This window comes from Molothrus aeneus, chromosome 2 (genome assembly GCF_037042795.1).
Source record: "Molothrus aeneus isolate 106 chromosome 2, BPBGC_Maene_1.0, whole genome shotgun sequence".
Classification (NCBI taxonomy): Eukaryota; Metazoa; Chordata; class Aves; order Passeriformes; family Icteridae; genus Molothrus; species Molothrus aeneus.
In genome coordinates this window covers 106,186,829-106,210,023 of record NC_089647.1, presented here as the reverse complement: position 1 = coordinate 106,210,023, position 23,195 = coordinate 106,186,829, and the positions used below count along the sequence as shown (strand labels likewise).

General features: G+C 41.7%; 1 protein-coding gene across 5 annotated transcripts in view; it reads left to right on the top strand.

The window, feature by feature from the left end:
- Positions 1 to 22,043, top strand: part of DMD (dystrophin) — a 1,043,102-nt gene extending 1,021,059 nt beyond the window's left edge. For 3 of the 5 annotated variants that reach the window (XM_066545460.1, XM_066545464.1, XM_066545463.1), the window contains 4 exons: positions 409 to 532; positions 4,478 to 4,570; positions 13,240 to 13,271; positions 19,571 to 22,043. In XM_066545460.1, coding sequence (XP_066401557.1) covers positions 409 to 532; positions 4,478 to 4,570; positions 13,240 to 13,271; positions 19,571 to 19,582 — 261 coding nt within the window. In that variant the 3' untranslated portion in view covers positions 19,583 to 22,043. The remainder of the gene's footprint in view (positions 1 to 408; positions 533 to 4,477; positions 4,571 to 13,239; positions 13,272 to 19,570) is intronic. The other 2 variants (XM_066545462.1, XM_066545461.1) reach the window with 1 other exon arrangement.
- The last annotated feature ends 1,152 nt before the right edge of the window (positions 22,044 to 23,195 follow it).

The following is a 23,195-nucleotide window of genomic DNA, read 5'->3' as shown; positions in this document are numbered from 1 at the left end:
ACACAATTCTTATCTTATTTGCTGTGCCTGTGTTTGTGCAAAAGTAGCATGCAATATGGAGATTGTTTACCCAGAGTGATGGTGTTTTGTTTCCTTGGCCTATCAGGGCCAAGTGTGTGTGTGTGAGTCAGGACTGTCGGCTGACAGTCACGAGATTCTGTGCAGTTGTGCTTGGCAGATTGAGTTTAGATGTAGAATATAGAATATATAATATAGAATAATATAGTATTATAAAGTAGTTAATTAGCCTTCTGACAAGATGGAGTCAGATGCATCATTCTCTCTCCCCTCGTTGGGGTTGCCTGGAATACTCATAATTGTGTGTATTCATAGAATAAATAAAAATTACAGAGATATAAAGTAGTGAGCTGTTATAGCAATGTCTTACTTTTTTTTCTTGACTTTCAGCCACAGGCAGATGCCAAGGTGAATGGTACAACACTGTCATCTCCTTCTACCTCTTTGCAGAGGTCAGGCAGCAGTCAGCCAATGCTTCTCCGTGTAGTTGGCAGCCAGACTTCAGAAACCATGGGTAAGATAACGAAGCTCAGGTTGTCACAAAAAATAATTGCCCCATTTTCCAGAAGAAAATCCTTAAAGACAGAAAACACTTTTCCGTTTAGTTCAAATGAAATGAAGTAGATATTTGCAATGATCTTCAGTGTCATCTGGCTGTTTACACTTTGCATCTTCATTATGATTCAGGCTTTGCTTTTGGTCATGATGCACCCAGTAGCTTGGATACTTTGATAATAAATGCAAAGCTCAGCCAGTGCTTGACTTCTGAAAGCAATTGCTGCTGAAAAGCTGACTATTCTATTCAAACTGTCTTTCAGTTATGAAGCCTGACATGACTGATTTAAATGTACATAATATTAATTATGGCTAAGAGACTAAATGTATGATTAGTCATCCCCATGTTAAATGATGTGATCTTATTTTTAATATTTGTGGCTCAATCAGTAGGATGGAGCTGTCACTCACAGGCAGTGCTCATCTAGTGGCTTTTCTGAGTATCACATCAGATGTGATAATGAACATCTTAAGAGTTGTGGAGTGAGGTTAAATAATAATATTCTGTAGCTGGAGGTTGGAATTATTATTTTGGTGCTTTTAGTAACTGCCATGTGGCACTTTCCTAATTTCCTGTCTGTTACAAAATTAGTAAGTATTTATTACCAAGAGGCAAGGATTTTCTGCTAGCAAAAAAGCAATCAATCTTTTCAGCATCTTTAAGCAAATGCACTTATATTACTTCAAGAAGAGGATGTTTCAAGTCTGATGATAATATTCAGCTTCATACAGAGAAATTTATTTTATGTATATTAGTGAGAGCTTTTCACTGCTATTAGTGAAAGTGTCAATGGCAGTAAGAAATTTAATGGGAGGGCACATTCTGCTGTGTCTAAAGTGCTGTTGTGGTGGGAAATGTAGCTTTTGGGGAGGCTTTTTCTTCCATTCCAAGTGTGAGCAATAATTTCAGTCTATGACAGTATCAAAGTGGATGGGTTCTGTACAATCTGCAATTAAAAATGTGAAATAAATAGTACCTTTAGGAATTCTGAAGTTGAAATCCTGGGGGTGAGAATACAATCACAGGTAACAGGAATTTATGGAAAAAGTAAAAATGGACCTTTCATTAATCATATTACCAGTGATGAAATATTTTGTTAGGTATGCCATACACAGAGTAGATAAAATATATTAGTAGTGGAGTAATTTGCATCAGCTTGCTGGAGAAATGTCATGAATTTCATCCCATAAAATACGTGAATTAAAATACAATTAAAAGAAAAGATAGGAAGACAGCCATCTTAGTAGAAGTCTTATAGTTTTATATTTCATCCTTTAGTGGGACAAAATACAAAAATATACTTCTTTTCATTTGGCAATACAATATAAAATTATTTCCATTTACCCTGTGAGACTGGAATTAATTGATTAACACAGTAGAGTCATATAAGCTTGCTAAAACTTTTTAAAGCAAAATATTTAGACGTAACTTGATTTTATTTGATTGGTTCAGTGGAGCCAATATGTGGGAGGACAGTGAGATGTTATCAGTGAGATCATACTGAGACTCAGCAGAGCCACACTGTTGGCAGCAGGGAGTGGAGCTTATAAAAAGAATTACTAACCAGGCTAACAAGCCACAACTAATTCAGTTTGTGAAGTGTCCTTTCACACCAGAAAGCTTTGCTTGCTAGGCTCAGAGTTTTCTGAAGCACAGCTTAAAATACTCTTGAATTGTGAAGGGAGCCAGAGTGGTGGTGTAAATAATGCTGCCATGCAGCAGCCATGTGCCCAGGATTGAGGGATCCATAATTTTTGAGAAAATACTGAGGATCTCTAGGTGTCTCAGGCAATGAGGCAAGGTAGTGGGAGCTTTTGTGTGTTTTTCTCTTTAAAATTACACCTTAGCTGTTTTTGCATTTGAAAACCCACTGCACTTTTGTCTTTCTGCTTTGCTGAGGAGAGATTGCTGTGAAAGGTGTTTCAGCAGCAGTGTTTTGGTCAAAGCAGGGACCCACTCAAACCCTCATTTACAAATAGAACTTATTCCTTGTTAACTTGAAGTACACCTGGGCAAGCAGGAATATTCTGCTTTTCTCCTCGTGGAGTCCCAGTGGGAAAGTCCTTTTCCTTGGCCTTTCTCCCCCAGCAGGGTAGCAGCAGAGGAGGCTCTCTGAAGTGTGTGAGGCAAGAAGCTGTTCTGAACTTTAATTTGTTCAGGTACCACCAGAATATTTGAGACTTACTTAGCTCTCTAAACCTTTTGTAGAAACACAAATGGGGAAGGCTATTCTGGGTAAAGAGAGGAGACTGAGCTCTGAAGGTATCTTTACTTCTGTCAAGTTGCTTGGCTCATGTCTTCTTTTCTCCTTTTACAAGTAAATGCTCAGAAAATATCATCCAAATAAGGAAAAAATTCAACATAATGCATTTTAAATAAAAAATACAACATTTTTGAGGATGGGTAGTGCAGTTTATATCAGCACTTATGAGGACATTTGGTACCTGTCTTCAGTTCTTGGCCAGGACAGCAGAACCACTGTCCTTTATTTGAGATCTTTAGGGCCAGGAGGCTTTCTTCAGGCTGGTAAAATCCTCAGCTTGGGTAGATGCAGTGAGATCTCACTCTGAGTTTTCACCTTGACATTCAGCAAAGGCTGCAAGGACATTGCTTTTGCTAAGACACCTCTGTCAGTGCAATGCCTGATGTGAAAGTAACTCATGGTGTGAGTTGATTTGTGTGAGCCCAGCACCACTCAAAAGCTGAAGAAACTGCAAGCAGCCTCAGTGACTATTTTTAGACCATTAATGGAATAAAAGAAGCTGATACAAAGACCATCATTTATATGAATTAAGTGCTTCTTGCAGACACTCTATCCCACTTCTTGTGCTGGAGTGGGAGGAATCACTCTTGGTCAGAAATATATCTTGTTAAACTCCCAGCTTAAATATAGGCAGCCCTGAAATGCTCCTTTCATCCCTTTTTTTAGGTTTTTCACTGGCATGAAGCACCTCAACGTTTAAAGAATGTAAATGTTAACAGAAAATCAGACAGTTTCCTACTCAAATAGGGCACGACGTGTTAGAATAAAGGGTCATTAAATCATTTTCAAAAGAAATATGTAACTCAGTTATTACAGTAGGCAAAATTGCTTTTCTGTTTTAATAGAGATAAAAGACATCTAGTAAAAAAGGAGACTCTCACTTAAAGTATATACTCTAGGTTTTTCTTTTTCAAGATGCTTTATTTATATTGGAGGCCAGGATCTGCATTAAAAAAAACATATGGATTTCAGTTATATGAAACCATGAGCAAAAAAAACCCAGTAAAAATAAAATGTATTGAATTTCCCATTAAGCTGCTGCCCTGTAATCAGGTTATAGAAATTATTCAGTGGGAGAAATGTATTTTGCTTTATTAAACTGCTGCTAAACCCTTTTACAGTACAATTGAGTGTTCTTGGAGCGCCAATCTGATGCAATTAAACTGTCAGAAATATTAATACTGATGCAGATGAGAATCTGGGTTTCTGCTGATTTGCACAGCTAGGCAAAGCAGTGCCAACATGAACCCAGCACTATTAGAAAGCTGCTCAACAGCAGCACTCACAACAGCAATTTCTTTTTCCATTAATAGAATAAGAGAAGCTGAAAGGACCAGTGTCATTTATGGAACTAGATGTTCCTAGCAGACATTTTACCCTACTTCTTCTACCAGAGTCAATTTCTTAAATCCCTTTTTATGAATTAAAATAGTGTTAATTGTCTCAAATTCCTCGTTTAGTTTCCCTTAGATCCTTATAAAGAAAGAGAACAGTAACAGTCAACAAAATTCACCTTTGAAAATTTTATTGTACACTAAGCAGAGCATGTGCCTGAGTGAACACCTTAGCTTTGAGGAGGACTTGGGCAATACAAACTGTTAGCACAGGCTCTCATGCAGTGGTGTGGGTTTGCTTTGCAGGTGAGGATGAGCTGCTCAGCCCTCCCCAGGACACAAGCACAGGTTTGGAGGAAGTGATGGAGCAGCTCAACAACTCCTTCCCCAGCTCCAGAGGTGAGCGCTGCTGCCTGTGGCAGATGAGAGGGAAGAATATAAAAGTGTTTTCTGTTCCTTGGTGTTTTCAGGGGGTTGTGTTTTGGTATCAGGCTTTTTGCTGCTCTTTGTTTTCATTTCAACAATAGCTGTAGGGAAACCTATCTTGTTTAGAGTGGAGGAGCAGCCTGTTCCTCCTTACCTTAAGCTACCTCCACAGGTAGCCCTTGCTAGATATGAGGATGAGACAATGTCTTTGTGAGATTATTTCTTCCCCAAGCATTTTCTTTGCTTCCTTTTTGCCATGTTCCTTTTTTCACAGCTTTCCTTCTTTTTGGCTGGTCCCCTTGATGATTTATTTTTTAATACGTGTCGTAGCACATTTTCCTTCTGTCCTTATCCTTCTCCAAGACTGTGGTTTGTAACAGAGTTCTAAGTCAAAATTCTCAACCATGTAGCCCTCAGGTCCAGAGGCAAGGAGGGAAAATAAGTGGGGTGCTTGTTTGTGCAGCATAGGCTGCACTTGTTCATACAGCCACAGCCTTTCTTCCAGTGTTTCCATTTCTCTCATTCCTGTTGTTTGCTAAAAATAGGCATTTGTATAACCAGAATTTATTTGTCCGACCTTTTTTCATTTAAGCTCTTTTCTGAGCCCAGAAGAAAAGAAAAGAAATTTTTTCTTTTTGCTGCCAAGAAAAATGGCTGAGATTCCAAGGAGGAGATGAGAAGTTTGGGATATTGGTTGTTGCTGTGAAAAGAGGCTCAGCCATTTGGCCAGAGAAAGCCCTAATATTGCCAGCCTGATAAGTGGATTTCAGGGGGCAAAGACTTCCTGCAGGGAAACTTGCACAAGTTTCACACATCACCCAGGGGTTCTTCTTTAGGAGATAAATGCTTTAACCATTGTACTAAGCTTTCAGCGGAGTCAGGTTTTCTCCATCCTTTGCTTTCAAAGTTCAGCTCTCACCAGAAACCATCTGTGAGCAGTGGGATAAAAGTCAATATAAATTATAAGATCTCATAATACAGATCAAAAGATGGAATCATTTAGAAGGAGATCATTGAATAATGATCTAATACAATGAATTGTCAGCTGCACTCAGCTCCACCTCAACATTATGTAAAGAAGTCTTATGTCCAGCCCTTGTTTTGCCTAGAAAATTGCTATGAGAAACAGCAGATGAAAAGTCTTCCTGATAATGCTATGTAGATTAAAATGGACTTATTTTTAAAGTTGCTGTGTGCAGAAGGTTACAACAGACAGTGTTTTCTCATTAGTGACCATCATTAGTGTAAATGTGTTGTACATAAATCTTGCATAGTCACATGTAGGTATCCCATGTGTACAAATATTCACCAAATGTGATATTTAATTTGTATTCATAGGTCATGACACTGGCAGTGTTTCTTTTTAAAAACAAGCTTAATTTTCAGTGAAATAGGAGCAATTTATGAAACTAAATTTAATGAGATATTTGAAATAGAGTGGTTCATTTGTGTCTAGAATAAATAGGTAGAGGTCAGTCTGTTAGACATCACCTTCTGCTCACTGAGAATAAAAAATGTTTCTTTATCTTATTAGTGAAAAATACAAAGCTTCCTGCAATAAACTCAGAGAATATAAAATCTAGTCGGAAAAAGAGTGAAATTGATAAGATCAGATAAAATTTTAATTTTGTAAATTAAGCTGTAGCTTCAGATTTTCATTTTTAGGATGCAAAATGGGGTCATTTAGCTAGAGAGAAAGAATGTATTCCCTTATTTTGTTTCTTCATTCAGTAACTGTCTTGAAAACAGAGTAGATGATAACAAGCATCCACAAAAGGTATTGCAGCTTACGTTGTTCCCTGTGTGACTAGCAGCCATGGAGGGCAGTAATACTCTCTAGCTGGATGGAGGGCTGTGAGTGAGGAGGGGCACAGCCTTTGATGTGAGACCCCCCAGCCAAGCCATGAGAGGAGCTCCTGGTGCAGCAGCAGGAGCAGGCACAGCCCAGCAGAGCCAGGCTTCCCACAGGACTTGGCTTTTAGTCTTGGCCCAGGCACTGCTAGGCTGAGCCAAATCTGCCTCTTCCCCTCCCTTGGGCTACACAAAAAGATTAGTCCAGCTGGGAGAGAAACTTGTTCAGTTTTTTGGGAATTGTACCAGGTTTTGGCTAAAGAGATTAGGACTTCAATTATGTTTCTGTGTTCTGCATATATCTTTTGATGTATTTGCATGAATGCCAGGTTAGTGTAATTCCTTTAGGCTGAGGTATAAAGAATGGTCAGGCTTTCTGTTAGAAATAGTTTTTTCTAAAGCCAGTGCAAATGAATTTCCATTCATTAGTTGATGGAGGCTGCTGAGAGCTCATGTAAACTTCTGTTGTTGAAGTTTTCTTCTATGGCCAGTTTAATAATTCAGTTATATTCAACTGATACCTTCATACACAAAGTTTACATCCAACATCTGATGTGCTGCAGCCTCCTGGAGACTTTCAGTGTCACATGGAAGATGCTGTGGTCAGTCAGATTCCACAGGCATCAGGCATCTCTGATTTAAAATTTTCAAGACTGCAGGAAGAAAAGGAAGGAGAGTTGATTGGTCTCAGCAAACTCCTGAATCAGGAACCTTTTTGCTGTTGAGAGGTGTAATCTGTATCTCAGATTTCTAATCTTTAACAGAAGATCAAAGTGCAGTTGCAGAAGAGTGAAAGCAGTTTGGCAGAGCAGCCTGAGGAGACAGCATAATGTTAAGGACTAAGGCAAGGTGCAAGTGAAATTTTGTTCCTTTCCAGTACAAGTTGCATTGAATCTCAGGTTACAAGTGTGAATGCCTACCTCAAGTAGATGTTCAGGAACAGAAGAATAAACCCAAACAAGCAATAGAACATATCTATAAACAGTACTTTTGGTTATATTGATTCTTATTAAGTAGAATTCAAAAATTGTCAGAGACCAGAAATGCAGTTGTCCCAGTCTGCCATTCAGAAATAGATTGTGATAGAGGAGCTGAGGGAGCTGGGGTTGTTTATCCTGGAGAAAAGGAGGCTTAGGGAAGACCTTATCTCTCTGCAAGTACCTGAAAGGGGGTTGAAGCAAGGTGAGGATTGGTCTGTTCTCCCAAGTATCAAGCAGTAGGACAAGGTGAAACGGCCTTAACTTGTGCCAGGAGAGATTTAAATTGGATATTAGGGAAAATTTCTTCAGGAAAAGGGTTGTCAAGCATTGGAACAGGCTGCCCAGGGAAGTGTTGGATCAACAGCCATGGATATATTTAAAGGACTTGTAGATGTGTAGTACCTGAGGACTTGGTTTGGTGAGGGGCTCAGCAGTGCTGGGTTAACAGTTCCACTCAATGGTCTTAAAAGTCCTTTCCAACCTTAATGATTTTATGAAAAAATGTTTTCTTTGTGGCCTGTAACAATAAGTGTGTTAAATTTCAAGCTAAATATCAGCATGTCACAGCAGAGGGAGTGGCAGGCCTTTTGAATCAGGGACATAATTCTGGGTGTCCTGTTGCTATTAGAATAACAACAACTTGGAGGAGTTCAGAACAATATGACAAAAGCAAACAGGATTTTGAAGGCTTTGATGGTGAGAAAAGTTCAGAGCTGAACAAGCAGTGAAGAGAGAAAAGGACTGAATTTCTGTGCTTGGGTGCACAGAGGTGTAGTTGAGCATCACAGACATATTTAGCCTAAATATTGTCAAAAGCACCTGGAGAGTAAGACTTGCTCAGATTGGGAATTAGTTTACTAAAGCAAATAGTGGCTCTTATTTTGGAATTCTGAAACAAGGCAATAAAAATCCATAGTAATTGTCACTCACTTGGAGATAGATTCCTTAAGATTATATTTTTCAAGCTTTTGCTGCACAAAGTTGTTTTTAAAAGGGCATCAAGTCTTCATGACATCATTTTAAATGTATTTTAGAGAAACAAGTGCAAAACAGATTGTGTCATGGACCTGTACAAGCAGACCTCAGATGCAACAACTTAGGTACCCTACACCTTTTATAGGGTTTTTCATTTGTTTGTTTCTTCAGTTTAGCCTTTTGGCAGTTCTTGGCATTTCCTAAGGAGAACAGGACTTTCCTGCTCCTTGCACAGCTGGCTGTTGGTGCCAAAAGCTGTTTAATTTCTGGAGAGAGAAATTCTGCTGAATACCTGATGATTGCTGTCCTTAAGGAATTTTTCTTTCCTTTTAATCTAAAAGGTTTCCCATCCACTCCTCTTTTACTTTGCTGCTCCCAGCAAATTCACAACTGCTGCAGCTGCTTCAAACAGCTGCTGTGCTAACTCAAAACAGATGTCAAAGCCAGAGGTCTGACATTTAGTGGAAATCTACCATTAAATGCCACCTCAGTGGTTTATTTGACCCTGCTCAATAATGGGCCACAGAGGAAAACATTTTCACGCCGTGTTTGTGCCCAAACTACTAAATCTCCAGGGAATTGGTTCACAGTTAGAGAGTAAGATTGGCAGGATTTTTGAGCCAGATCCATCTCTCCTGCAGCACTGAGGAGTTGCACCCCTTCAGGTGGCTCTCTTGATGGGCCAGGCTGAGTTTTGCAGTTGTGGTTTCATGGCAAATGCATTCTGTGAATGAAGCTCAGAGAGGTATTTAGGGGCAGAGGTTCTTGAACTGACTGAAGCTGCTGAGAGCACTTCACAGATTGGCAGTGCTGGGCCCCTGCTGGGAGACAGTGAAAAAGTGGGAGCCAAAACTGATTAGAAATGAGGCCATCATGGCTTAAAAGAGCTAAGAGGCCACGACATAATGTGAGAACATTTGGACAGAGACTGGTCCTCACAATTTGGAATGGTATTGCTTAACACGGTTGTGGTGTGGTGCAGTGAAATTACAAGATCCCACAGCAATAAATGAATGGCACCAAGAATAGCACCCTTTTTTAGGAGTTTTATTTTTATCTCAGTCACATTAAAACACACCAGTCACATTTTCTCCTCTCACTTGTGCATCAGCCAGGCTCTCTCATGAATGGGACCAACATCCTAAGTGGAACTAGCAACTTTCAGCACTGCAAATAATGCAGTTTCTCTTATTCTGGCAGCAAAATGTCTCATGATGCAGACTTTTCTTTTCACACTTTACTGAGTCAGTGGAAGAGTACCCTGGAGTTACTGTCCTGTGGAGTATTCTGGAAATACTCTTCCATTTGAGGTACCCTGGCCTCTCCTGGGTTGTGTCACCTTCTCTGTGCTGAGCTCCTGGACCCCACCACAGTGAGCCCAGGTGACTGAGATCCCTTACTGCTCCCCTTTTGCTCAGCAGAACTGATCTGGCTGAGCTTCTCTGCAGATGGGACAGTGGTGGGGTGGACTAGGTCTTCCCTGTTTGATAATGCCCAGTTCTGGTGTAAACTGAGAATATGGTAATGAATTTAATAAAACTTCAACAGATTTTTGTTTTGTTTTGAGAAAAAAGGCTCTTTGGAGAGCCAGATCTCCCTTTTGTGCAGCCTGTCCCTTTCCTGAGCTCAGTGGCAGGGGCAGTGCAATAGTTGCTTTGTGCTCTCTGTTTTGACCTGCAGAGACTCCTACATTAAGTTTTTGGTGCTGCCTCTGCTTGATGTGGTCACTTGCTGTGTACATTTGCCTGTGATGCAATGCCATGTAGCTAAAAAAAAAAAAAAAAAAAAAAGAAAAGCTCTTCTGTTTTGTAAGGGCAGGAAATGTTGATTTGAGCAGAAATAATAGATAATTAGGCACCCACAGAGGATTGCATATCAGTATTTGGATGCCTTACAGAACACAAATTTTCAGTACTGCAGCAATATAGACAATCTTCTTCCTCTGCAATTTATGCCAAACCATACTCCTTGCCTTAAAACTTAGAAACAGGCATTCATTCATATGCAAAGAAGAGAATAACGTAAAATCCATTAAACCCTTTTTAATCCTCCTCCAGAAGAAATGAGCTGTTGCTGGAGTAGCGTGGATCTTTGCTGCATTTAACGAATTCTAGGGCTGATTACTCACCACAGACTGTCCTCACCAGCTGTTTTGTGTGGTGCTGAGCTACCCCAGTCACCTTTAAATGCATTCATTTTCAAGCAGAATCCAGTCTGTCTCGTGTAGATTTAAATTAAACACTGTGTAGCTGCAGTTGTAGGTGCTTGTGCAGACAGGAAGGCATTTTTAAGAACTCCAGTATTTTGCTGGTAGGAAGTTCCTTTTTTCTGCTTGACCCAAGCTAAACTGTGGAGCCAAGCTAATCTCCTGCTGGGTCCCATTCCTGCCCCAGGACTCTTTCAAACCAAGCTGTACTGTGCTGCAGTTTCTGGAGTCCTTAGGCTGACCTAAACCCTGGGGCTCTTCCTGAGAGAATTACCAAAGCATGCAATAGATTTGGTATCTTCCTTTCCAAGGATTTGCTGTTACATGATTGATATTGGTGAGATATTCTCATCTCCCCTTTTGGAAAGCATTCTTAGGGAATTTGTGACTCCTGATGAAAGTGCCACAGGAGGTCTCAGGCTGTGCAGACACACATGTCAGTCCTAGAAGGTTAGACAGGCCTGTGAGGTGGAGTCCTTAGAGCTGAAGTGACACCTCTCTGCACTGGTGAGGTGGTACAGACGTCCCTGGAGTCGAGGTTTCACTGAGGAGCAGAGTAAAAAAACCCATGTGCAGAGCATGTTGTTATTGAACATATTGCTGTCCTTTTTCATAGGAAGTGTGCTGCTGGGGAGAGGGAGAGGGGCAGGAACTAAAAGCTCCTCTGTTCTGTAAATGGTAACCTCTGCTGTGCAGGCCTTCAGAGGCTGCCCCAGCCCTTTCCATTGCCTGGAGTTTGTGGGAGCCATGGCTCAGAGCCATGCTGGTCAGTGATGCCATTCCTTCCTCTGCCCTCTCCTCTCCTGCCTCTGCTCTGCCTTGCTCTGCTGTTGGCTCTTGTTCTGCAGCTTGTAAAATTCCCATAAAGCTGTTTATTGCCTCTCTTCCCTTCTCCTACAGCCTGCCACAGAGCAAAACTCAACAGTAATTAGGTTACTGTTATGCTGACTGGTGTGTTCTCCCTTATGTGTCTGCCTCTCTCCCCAGTGTCACACACATCATTTAAAATTGCATCATTTGCAGCAGCTCTGGGGCAAAGATCATCCTGCAGCATCTGCTGCAGTGACTTTCTCACTGGGGCTGCAGGCCTGGCAGAGCTGCCAGCAGTGGGACAGTGGCAGTGGGACAGTGGCAGTGGCACAGTGGGACAGTGACAGTGGCACAGTGACAGTGGGACAGTGGCAGTGGCACAGTGGCAGTGGGACAGTGGGACAGTGGCAGTGGCACAGTGGCAGTGGGACAGTGACAGTGGCACAGTGACAGTGGGACAGTGGCAGTGGGACAGTGGGACAGTGGCAGTGGGACAGTGGCAGTGGGACAGTGGGACAGTGGCAGTGGGACAGTGACAGTGGCACAGTGACAGTGGGACAGTGGCAGTGGCACAGTGGCAGTGGGACAGTGGGACAGTGGCAGTGGGACAGTGGCAGTGGCACAGTGGCAGTGGGACAGTGGGACAGTGGCAGTGGGACAGTGGCAGTGGGACAGTGGCAGTGGCACAGTGGGACAGTGGCAGTGGGACAGTGGCACAGTGACAGTGGCACAGTGACAGTGGGACAGTGACAGTGGCAGTGGCACAGTGGCAGTGGGATAGTGGCAGTGGGACAGTGGCACAGTGACAGTGGGACAGTGGCAGTGGCACACTGGGACAGTGGGGCAGTGGGACAGTGGGACAGTGACAGTGGGACAGTGGCAGTGGGACAGTGACAGTGGCACAGTGACAGTGGCACAGTGGCACAGTGGGACACTGCTGCGGAGACAGCGAGACTGTGACTGCCCGTGGAAAGGTGGACAGAGGGATGTTTCTGCTGTTGAATAACACCTGGCTTCCCTTTTCTAAAAACAAAATATGCTATGAGAAGTGTTTGAGAAGAATCAGCATGATCAAAGGATGGCTTCTGTGAAGGCTTCTTAGGAGCATCTTTGCAGCTAAACCCATTATGGACTCCATTTTGTTTTAGTACTTGAACATGACAAGATACTTTCTCTTTTTTTCCTTTTTTACTTGAACTTTTTTTTTCTCTTGTTTTTCCCTCTGCCCCCTCAGTTTTACCATGCTTGCAGGTCAGCACATAGCAAACATATTTTGCAAAATATTTTTCCTGAATGTGAGCATGTTGTATTCCAGTGTACTTCTGTAGGTGTGAAATATGTGTGTACACATAGGCATCTATATCAATGCATACCTCAGTGTATGTAGGCTACAATACAATGTAAAGTGTCTGGGTAAATGAATTTGACACTGGGGGAAAATGTTTTTGCTATTTACACTGATTGCTAGAAGTACTCAAATTTGCTAATTAGGATGCTCAGAAAGTGAGTTCAGATCTTGCCTGCAGTCCTTATTCTCAACTGACAGGTGTGTAAGTTGGTGTAAGTAGTTTTATCAAGTGTTTTTGAGAGGTTAAACCAAGCCACAGGTTACAGAACTGTTGTTGAATAAATCAGCTCAGAATCATCAGTGGATTTCAATGCACTTTTGGTCTCTGTTTAAGCAGAAATGCATTTTTAAATGTTAAATTTCTAAATGAAAATTGAAGTGTCTTTTACAGTATAAAACATATGTTCATGTGGTGGTTTTTTTTTCCCTTTCTTTCTGATAATTATTCCACTTCCTCTCTCTGTTCCTAAAGGAGGAAATGCCCCTGGAAAGCCAGTGAGAGAGGTTAGTGAGACGCAGGCTCACTGCCATGGCTTCTGTTTGTCACAGCTTGCTTTCTGTGCCCAGCATGTGTGTGACACAGCACGGGGTTGCTTGGGTTTGGTGGAGGGTGGGGGTGGTTTTATTTTGCTTTGGGTTTTGTTTGGTTTTGCTGAGTGCATTCCCCATGTGTGCTGTGACAGTGGTGTACCTCTCAACTTTCAGTGGAGACAATAGCAGCTCAGGGGTCTGCATTTTCTTACATGCTCCCAGAGGTGGAAAATCAGGAATGGGGAGGAGAAAATAATACATTGAAATTAGGCCTCTGAATGATAAATGTTGTCAGTAAATATGCTGCAGTCACTGATTTATGTTCTGTTGCTCTTGTGTGTAAGCACAACAGGGAGACTGGGCTCTCTTGCTGTTCTGCTTACAAACATATATGTGCCAGTATACCAACCATCATCTCCAGTGATTAAACAGGTTTTTTTTATATTTCTTTAGAAATATGAGAGTTGAGAGGTATGAGAGATTCAGGTGGTTGAATTTCCTGATGTACTATTGCAGAAAGAAGAATGCTACTAACATTCACCAGCTCCACAGTGTTGCATTCAGCAATGCAAATGGGCCGTGGTTTTCACTGTGCACTTTGGACATGGTTGGTTTGATGCAAAATAGGTTTTGGAATTTGTGTCATTGCTGCTCATTAATGGAGGAAAGCGTTTGCACTGCGTTCTCACAGCTCCTTTGAAAGCATTTCCAGAGCCTTGATTTTTCCTCTCTGAAGCTGCTCTTCACTTGCCAAGCAGACACAGCGTTTGAAAGATGAATTTCTAGTGAAAATTATTACTAAAGATAAAATATTCAGAGCCTGCCTGAGTGCAGTTGCAGCAGCTGTGAAATGACCTTTCCTGCACAGAAGACACTCGGTGTGCATGAGGCTGGAATTTAAGGGTAACCTGGTTTGCAAACTTCTGCTGCTACAGAGGGAGGGGCTGCTGGAAACATTCTTAACAGAGCTGCCTTGAACCCCCAGTCACTGACAGGGTGCCCTGGGAAAGCCAGGATTTGTCCTGATGTGGTGCCTTGAAATACAGAGGTTCTCTGCTTCGGCTGCAGGTGCTGGGGCAGGTTCAGCTGCTCAAGGTGTGAGACCTTTGGTGCAGATTAAGTCTGTCCTTGAATGGCAAGTCCTCTTGTATGGATCAAAAAAGGGTGCCTGAGATGGCATCAGCAGACTGTACAAATCCAGAAATTTAATGGGAAATGCTTCACATTGAGCCCTCCTTGTTCTCAGCTCATATTCTCTGAAAACTGTTCTCCCATTTAGCAAAAACAGGGCATTGATTTCCACTATCCTCATTCATATTTATGCATATTACTCAAAAAAAGCTTCTTCTGCAGAAAGCATACTCGATACAAGTAATTAACAAAAAAAAAAAAAAAAAAATTGGCATGTTTTACCTGATCTGATTCCAGCAGTTTAACCCTAAAAAATTGACTTCAGTGAACTGCTCTGCACTCTCTGGCTGAGTTTGTGCTCACTAATGGTTCTAGAGGGACCTCAGTAACTTGGAGACCTGAATATAAAATGCAATTGTCCACCTGCTTATGAAGGATATGAGCTAAGGTACAGAACAGCTTCTGCTGTAGGTGTGAGTCTGTACGTGCAAAGGCAGATCCTGTGGTTTAAAACCCACCTGGCCAGGTTTTGATTCCATTGCTCACATTTGGTATTGTCTTTGTGTGTAATCCCATGGATTTTGGGGCATTACTCAATATTAATAAGGGTATCAAAACCCAAGTCACCAACAGGAAGGATTTTTCTTTTGTCAGGAAAGGGATAGAAATCTCTTCTGCTAGAAGAGGCCCTGTATTGTGTTGGGATTTCTCAATTTACTTTCAATCCACTCTTTCAAGTCTGAATGTTGCACATTTATTTTTCTGACAAGCTGGAGTATAAGATTGGTGTTCTGTTACTGTGCCCACACCCATGGGCCTTGATTCCATTAGAGTCTCTGAAGCAAATTCAGCAGATGTGAAACACCTCATTCTCTCTGTGACCAGAAGTGAGTAGGTAGTGTCTGCAGAAACAGGTGTCTTCTGCTTCCCAAGCAAATGGCAGCTGTGGATTTCATAAGTTTAAGTTAATACTGTCCATGTCCATTTTGAGCTTTACTGCTGCATTTCAAAGTGTCTTCTAGTTTGGTTTTTTTTTACATAGCAGCATTTTTCAACCTTTCAGTGCCTCAAGCATGGATAAGACTTTCTCAGCTTTAATGTTAAAAAAAAAGAATGGAATTAATGCCTTCTTGCCTTCTTTGATAGCATTACTTCAGAAATATGAATAATAATGGAAAGTTCTGATTTTTATTTTTCTAAGTGCTTTTAGGACAGTGTTTCTCTCATTTGCTTCTTAATTAAAAATGCCAACGTCCTACATTTCAGTAGTAGAGAGGGCAAGTGACCAGCATCCAGTGGTAGCAGCAGAGCCCTATGGAAGCAGTGAACTTAAACACTAATTTAGGTACAGACATGACAGAAGGGTGCATTCATTGCCCATACAGTCCCAGGAAATCATCATGTCCTTAGTTCTCAGCTCTTGGCAGTCTCAGTTAACCTGGCTGTTACTCCATGTCCAGGAGAGGCACAAATCCTGCTGGCAGTGCAGTGACAGCCAGCTGAGGCTGTGCCAGGTGTGTGGCTGGAGCAGAGCCACCACCTGCTCCTCTGGCCCCTCCTGCCATCCCAGGGCTGCCCTGGAGACGTGGTCCCCCTGCTGCTGCTGCTGCTGCTGCTGCTGCTGCATTTCAGTCCAGCTGTCAGCACAAGCTGCAGTCAGCTTGGTGGTCATGCTCTCAGCTCTAACCTCAGATGGCTCTGGAGAAGACACAAGTGTTCAGTTTTTATGCAGAGGAAATTAAGACCTGAACCTGGAGAGGGAGTGTGGATGTTGTGGGGGAGAGGGAGCTCTATCTTCTTAATCACTGCAGTATCCATCTGGGCAGCTTTTGAGGAGGGAGATCAGATTCAAAGCATGGTTATTTCAAAAATATTACATCAATTAACAGATAAAGAAATAAAAAGTACTATTGGACATTTCTGTAATTTTTAAATACCAGAAAGTACCTAGGGATTCGTGGATCTGTAAGGACTTCTAATTGCCTGAACAATGTAACAGTTTATACCGACTGTGCCATACATCTGAAAGGTTTTGTGTCTGTGTTTTTGGTTGAAGTTACTCTTTCTTGACCTAGCTCTTTTTTAACAGAACAAAATAGTATTAATTTCTGAGGATGCAGTTTAGCAGTCTGGGTTGTTCTAAGCCTACAAAAGGGTGATCAGTCTTCCTGGGAATGAGCAGTGTTGAAATCCTGAAGAGCCCTGGAGTTTTCTAGAAACAACAAATCACAACAAATCTGAATGCAAGCCCATCACCCTGTGGGCAGCCTCTCACAGCTGGCTACCCGGTCACAGCATTGCTCTGGTTATATTAGAGGGGAATATTCCCAAAAAGTCATGGAGTTTCAGGTGAGTAGAGCAGCTCAACAGCTCAGCTGGTTTGCACCAGCATCTCCCATGAGTTCTTGATTTCATATGGCTTTGTCAGATTTTCACTTGTGATGGTATAGGTTGCTGGATTGATCTCAGTCTGCGTGATGCCAGTGACAGAGAATATCCCTTACAGCTAAAATAAATGTGGTAGGATACATTTACTTTAAAATAAACTATGTTTTGACCAAAACTTGGCAGGAATCTTTCATATGCAGTTACTTGTCATGCTGATGAGGAAATTACAAGTTTTTGCTTCAGATGAATAGGATGGCTATACATTTATGATGTATGGATGAAACTGCTGATTGATGCATCTGTTTCTTTGCACATTAGTGCAGTTAGCAAACTGTCACCAGATACCAGAACCAAGTATTTTTTTGTATTGCTGTCTGCCAAGCTGTGTCACAGCTCACTGTCCAATGGGCAGCTTCTTGAATAGTTCTTGTTCAGATCCAGTCTAGTTTTGTATCATCAATGCTAAATTAAAAAAAAAAAAAACGAACTCAAACAACTTTTAAAAAATTAGTAATTAGTATTTGAATGTAGAGGGTGGTAGAAGAAAAGAGCTCCTAGGGGTGTTCAGCATGGAGAAGAGGCTTTGGGGAGACCTTCCAGTACCTTAAGGGGGCTTATAAAAGGGAGGGAGAGGGAGTTTTATGTGGGCAGATAGTTATAGGACAACAGGCAGTGGTTTTAAACTGGAACAGAGTAGGTTTAGAGCAGATGGTAGAAAGCAATTCTTAACTGAGGGTGGTAAGACACTGGCACAGGTTGCCCAGAGTTGTGGATGCCCCACCCCTGGAAGTGTTTGAGGCCAGGTTGGATGGGTTCCTGAGCAGTCAGGTCTAGTGAGTGGCATTCCTGCCCCATGGCAGGGAGGTTAGAGCTAGCTGGTTCCTAAGATCCTTCCTACCCAAACCATTCTATGGTTCTCTGAATAGTTCTAAGGTAATTTTTTTCTGTTCCATAAAAGCTGTTGAACTGAGATCACTCCAGGCTCTGATTTACTGCAGAAATGTCAGCAGTGCATGACTGCCACAAAATGCAAACACTGGGAGGAGGATGGTGAGTCTAATTTTCCCCACAGGGAAGGGTTCATTCCTGTTGCAGTTGTGTCAGGAGGGGAAGCCACTGTGCAGGTGTGCAATGGTCAGTCAGGCTCCTGCACATTACAGGTAGGGACTGCATGAAAGCTGTGTCCTGGATGTCCTGGTCACATCCCTCCCTCCTTTGGGTGCTCCTTCCTCAAGGACTATGGTGAGGACTCAGCATCCAGACTAATGCAAAGCATTTCTGAGAACCAGAGTTGTGGCACATGGCATTGCACTTCCTGTGTTTTTCAGATAAATATTCTATCACAAGTGCTCCTAGAGAGTAAATCAAACCCCTCAGGCCAGGGTGACAGGCAGTTTTATTGAGTAATACTTATTCACTTATAAATGTTCAGTTGCTGGCACTCTGCAGTGTGGAGACTTCTTGAGCTGGAGGTCACATGCACTTTTTTGCATCTAAATAAATCTTTCTTCAGTGATTATTTTCTAACTCCTCTTTTAACTCATTTATGTGTTTGGCCTCAACATCAGCCTGTGGTGATGAGATCAGTAATACAATTATGTGCTGTGTGGAGTATAATTTCCTTCTGCTAAGTTTAAGACCTTCTGTCTGCTCATTCCTCCTTGTCCTTGCAAGAAATCTTGAACACTCAGTCCTTGGTATGGATCCTCATCTTTTAGAGTGCCTAGATCTCAGTATTGTTCCCTCTTCTGTCATATTTTTTCAGGAGGGAGACTCCAGATAAGGTTCAGCTGTTTAAACCTTGATGTCTCTGTCATTTGAGGTGCCAGAGGGTATTTGAGACAGTCATAGAGGTCTGAAATCTCACACAGGACTTGCAGGAGAGAGACACTTTTCTAAACAGCAGTGGGAGACCAGACAAGGTGTGCCAGGGGCTAAAATGGCAACTTTTGGCAATTCAGTCTCCCCATCCTTGAGTTTATTTGGTCTCTAATTGTGATGAAGCTATTTATTACCACCCCTCACCATTTGCTGCACTGGTGACATGAGTGTGAGAAGCTGCAGGTTTCATCTCCAGAATTGCACTATGTGTTTATTCATCCCTTCTGTGTAGGAGGTTGTGGTTATACCATCTTAGGACTTCAGAGTGGTTATGGGTGAAGGGAAATGCACAAGTGAACCCCTGCATAGTAGTTGGCTGATAATTGTGGCATCTTTGTTTGTGTTGCACTGCTGTCCAAAAAGGAAAGGATATTTAAAAATGATTGAATGAACTGAGTTGCTTAGTTTGGTCATCATTATATCTATCTTTGCAGGTATCCTGCTGAGACCTCTTGGCTTTAATGATTTAGTTAATTACTGCTGATCTGTTGATTTCTCTTTTTCTCCTTGATAGAACATTGGATACTCAAACACTTGCAGCATCAGTCAGAAATTTTTCTGTGATGTCAAGGAATTTAATTGTTGCTTTTGGTGAACATTGATAATGATGAAGCTCCATCACCAGGGGGGAGATGGCTTATTTGCAGGGTGGTTTGCCATTGCTGTTCAAGCCAGTGTTGCTGTTAAAGTGTTGTACAAACCTGGCAGCTCTTGCTAATGAGAACCTGTTGGACTCCTCCAGGAGACTGCTGGAAGTCTCCTCCGGGAATGATGGCGAGCGGCACGTGGAGAACGACGGATCTGTGAAGCTTTCCTATCCACATGCTGCCACATCCTCTTTGCTTAATTTCCTCTTTGACTTTCTTTTTCAGGCCACAATGTAGGGAGCCTTTTCCACATGGCAGATGACCTGGGAAGAGCGATGGAAACCTTAGTGACCGTGATGACCGACGACAAGGTGTTAGAATAGCGAGATGTGTTTTACAACTTCAGGCGTTCCGCATGGTTTTTATAATATTCATACTACAAAGAGGATTAGACTGTAAGAGTTTACAAGAAAACAAATCTATATTTTTGTGAAGGGTAGTGGTACTATACTGTAGATTTCAGTAGTTTCCTAAGTCTGTTACTGTTTTGTTAACAATGGCAGGTTTTACACGTCTATGCAATTGTACAAAAATTATAAGAGAACTACATGTAAAATCTTGATAGCTAAATAACTTGCCATTTCTTTATATGGAACGCATTTCGGGTTGTTTAAAAAAAATTTATAACAGTTATAATGAAAGATTGTAAACTAAAGTGTGCTTTATAAAAATAATTGTTTATAGAAACCCCCTTAAAAAAAAAACACAAAAAAATATACTGAGGCAGTGCATTTGTTTAGTTTCATTTCAGCTCTGTAACAGTATCAGAGAGATTCATGTCCTGTGTTCTTTTCCTTGCGTATCAAAGAGAAAAAAAAAGGAAAGTATTTCCTGCAGTGATACCAGAATGGCCACCTTACATTTCTCATTGGTTTTGTCTGACTAGGGCTGGCTTAGAAAAAATAACCAAAAAACCTGAACTTCCAATGAAGGTAGTTACATTTTATCTTTCCAATAAAATTAAGAATTACATGACTTACTGTCCTGGTTTTGGACAGCAGCTAGCAATTACACAGCTAGTTTGCAATAATTAAATGAAAGAGCACATTATATGACAGAGCCTGCAAAAAAAATCAATTAAAAAGAAAAAAAACTCAGAAGAAAGAAGGAAAGGAAAGAAGTTAACCATCCTGTGTGCCAGTGTTTCCTCTGCTGACTAAATTCCTGGATACTTTTAGTAAAGGAACATAGACATTGCCTTACTGGTTTGAACCCTGGGGTTCAGCAGGGCTGGGGACAGCTCTCCCCCTGTTGTCACCTTTGCTGCAGAGGAGAGAAGAGAGGGAGATGCTCCCCCCAGCCCCTGTGGGGTTGGCTTCTGACCCAAAGCACAAGTAGGGTACCCAGAGAGCTCTGTCCATCTCCCAGTGCTGGGAATGAGCACGGAGATCCTCGTCCCTCTGGAAGAGGAGCCCAGAGCTTCCCACTGTCCTGTCTCATCCTGCTGCAGCAGCCGGTCCCAAGGAGCTGTGGTGCTGCAAGCCACCTTTGGGAAAGGCTGTGGAAGAGTTACTGCTGTTCTTGCCTCAAATGGTGATCAGGTGAAGGTAGTCACACTGCTCCATGAATATTTATCACCAAAACAAAGGCCCTGGTCCTTTCTCCTTCCCCGGTTCTCTGTACAAGTAATCCCTGCACAATTAACAATAACGTGAGAAAGAGAGGAGCTGATAGAGAAACAGATTAGCCAGCTTGACTGCAGCTCTGTGAGAGAGAGGTTTGGGTATGAGGTGCTGTCAGCAAAAGCTTTACCACTTCATTTTCTTAACCAGCTTTTAATTTTACCATAAAATACATAGAAACACAACCATCTGACTTTATATTGCAAGAGTAAAAAAAATCTGTTACCTCTTCTTGTATGAAGTGTAATTAAACTTGGGAAAGATTTTATTTTGAATGCTAGTTAACATTGAACATGGCTAGTCATGCTATTTCTACCTCACTTTGGTTTTGTGGTGTTCCTGACAATTACGTATGACAATGTTACATCATCACCACGTGTCCATTGTGTGACCAGGTCTCATTGTTTAAGTAATAACAACGTTAATCATTTACAGAAAAAAAGTACAATCCCCCCCCCAAACCTCTGCTTTCCTAATAAAGAGCTTTTTAACACTTGATTACAATAGGAACCCTCACTATTTCTCATGTCCTTTTTTATCAGAAGGTTTAAATTGCCATTTGAGAAAGAGATGGGTTTCTTCTTTTTTCCCCCCCTTATACATTAAACCTTCTCTTCAGAAAAATTACGGAGGAAAAAGAGATTGCACGATTGTTTTCATCAGGGTTTTGTTTTGTTTGTTTTACTTTCTAGATCTTAGTTTTGGAGTGAGTCTGTCAAAAAGTATTTAAAAAGTTGAAAGCTTTATTGCTGCTTTTTTAAGCATAATTTGGGAATTATTTCATATTCCTTATAATGACAAAGTATTAAACTGTAAAACATAATCAGTGTAGTTGAATACATAAATACCATATGGCATGTTATTTCATCGTTACTCAGTACTGGTTTATTACTTGGATATCATAATATATTGTGTTTAACACCAACACTGTAACATTTACTAATTATTTTTATAAACTTCTGTTTTACTGCATTTTTTCACAACATACCAAATTTCACCAAATATATGCCTTACTATTGTATTATATACTGCTTTACTGTGTATATCAATAAAGCACGCAATTATGTTATATAAAAGGTGCAGGAGTTTTTGTGGCTGTTCAGCACTCACCCAGCACATCTCCCCAGAAATCCTTGCCACATTGCACTGGCCAAACTCCCTGCTGGCATCATCTCAGTGTTTTAAGCTCTCCCTGGTTTGGGGTTTTCTCCCCTGCTGAAGTTGTGAAGGTCCTGTGCTCCCCAAGCTTTGGGGGTTTGCCAGCCCCACACTTCTTACCTCGACCCCTGACATGACCCTCAGACCAGATTGATTCAGTCCAACAGCTGACAGTCACCTTGCCACCAGGCATAATGTTAGGAAAACCCTCTCTGGGGCTTTGGGAAGTGTGTGTTCCCATCAGAGAGGCTGATCACACATCTCCCTTATCTAGGAAATGTGTAGGTTTGGATACCCAGACTCCACGCAGCTGTGTCACAATGCTGTCTTTGAGCTACCTTTTGGTGGTAGAAATAATGTGGTGAAAAATAATAAAATACAAAGGCAAAACCAGCATATGTTTGCCTATGATTTCGATAATACAGTGAAGGAGAAGGTGGGAATTGCCTCATTTCATTCACATGAAATAAATACACATCCCACATCCACTCTCCCAGACTCGAGTTACTCTGATTCACTCCTACATCAGTCAAGCAGCGTGTGCTTTGCTGTACTGAAGTCTTCCCTGAAGACTGCACAATCCACAAAGCACAGCAGTCCCCCTTGGTGACTGCTGAATTCAATTAAGCAAGAGGGAGGATAGCTCCACTCATTTCCCCCACACCTGGGACCCCATGATTTACAACTCCTGACATCCCATCAATCAGACCTGGTGTTCCTGAGTGGCTCTTAGGAATGTTTTCCTTATGTATGTGCAGCAAAATGCCCTCCTTAAGGACTGGTCAGTGTGTTTCCTTTGCTCTCTGGGCAGAGGGGAAAATTACTTCTCTTTGATTTTGTCTGCTGACATTTATTTACTCCTTGGCTTCACAGTCCTTGCTCTGCCTTTTCAATGGATGGATGGATGGATGGATGGATGGATGGATGGATGGATGGATAGATAGATAGATAGATAGATAGATAGATAGATAGATAGATAGATAGATAGATAGATAGATAGATAGATAGATACAAATTCTGAGGCCCTGGTAGCCAGGTGAGGATCACTGTGGGGTTGGAGGTTCCCTTCT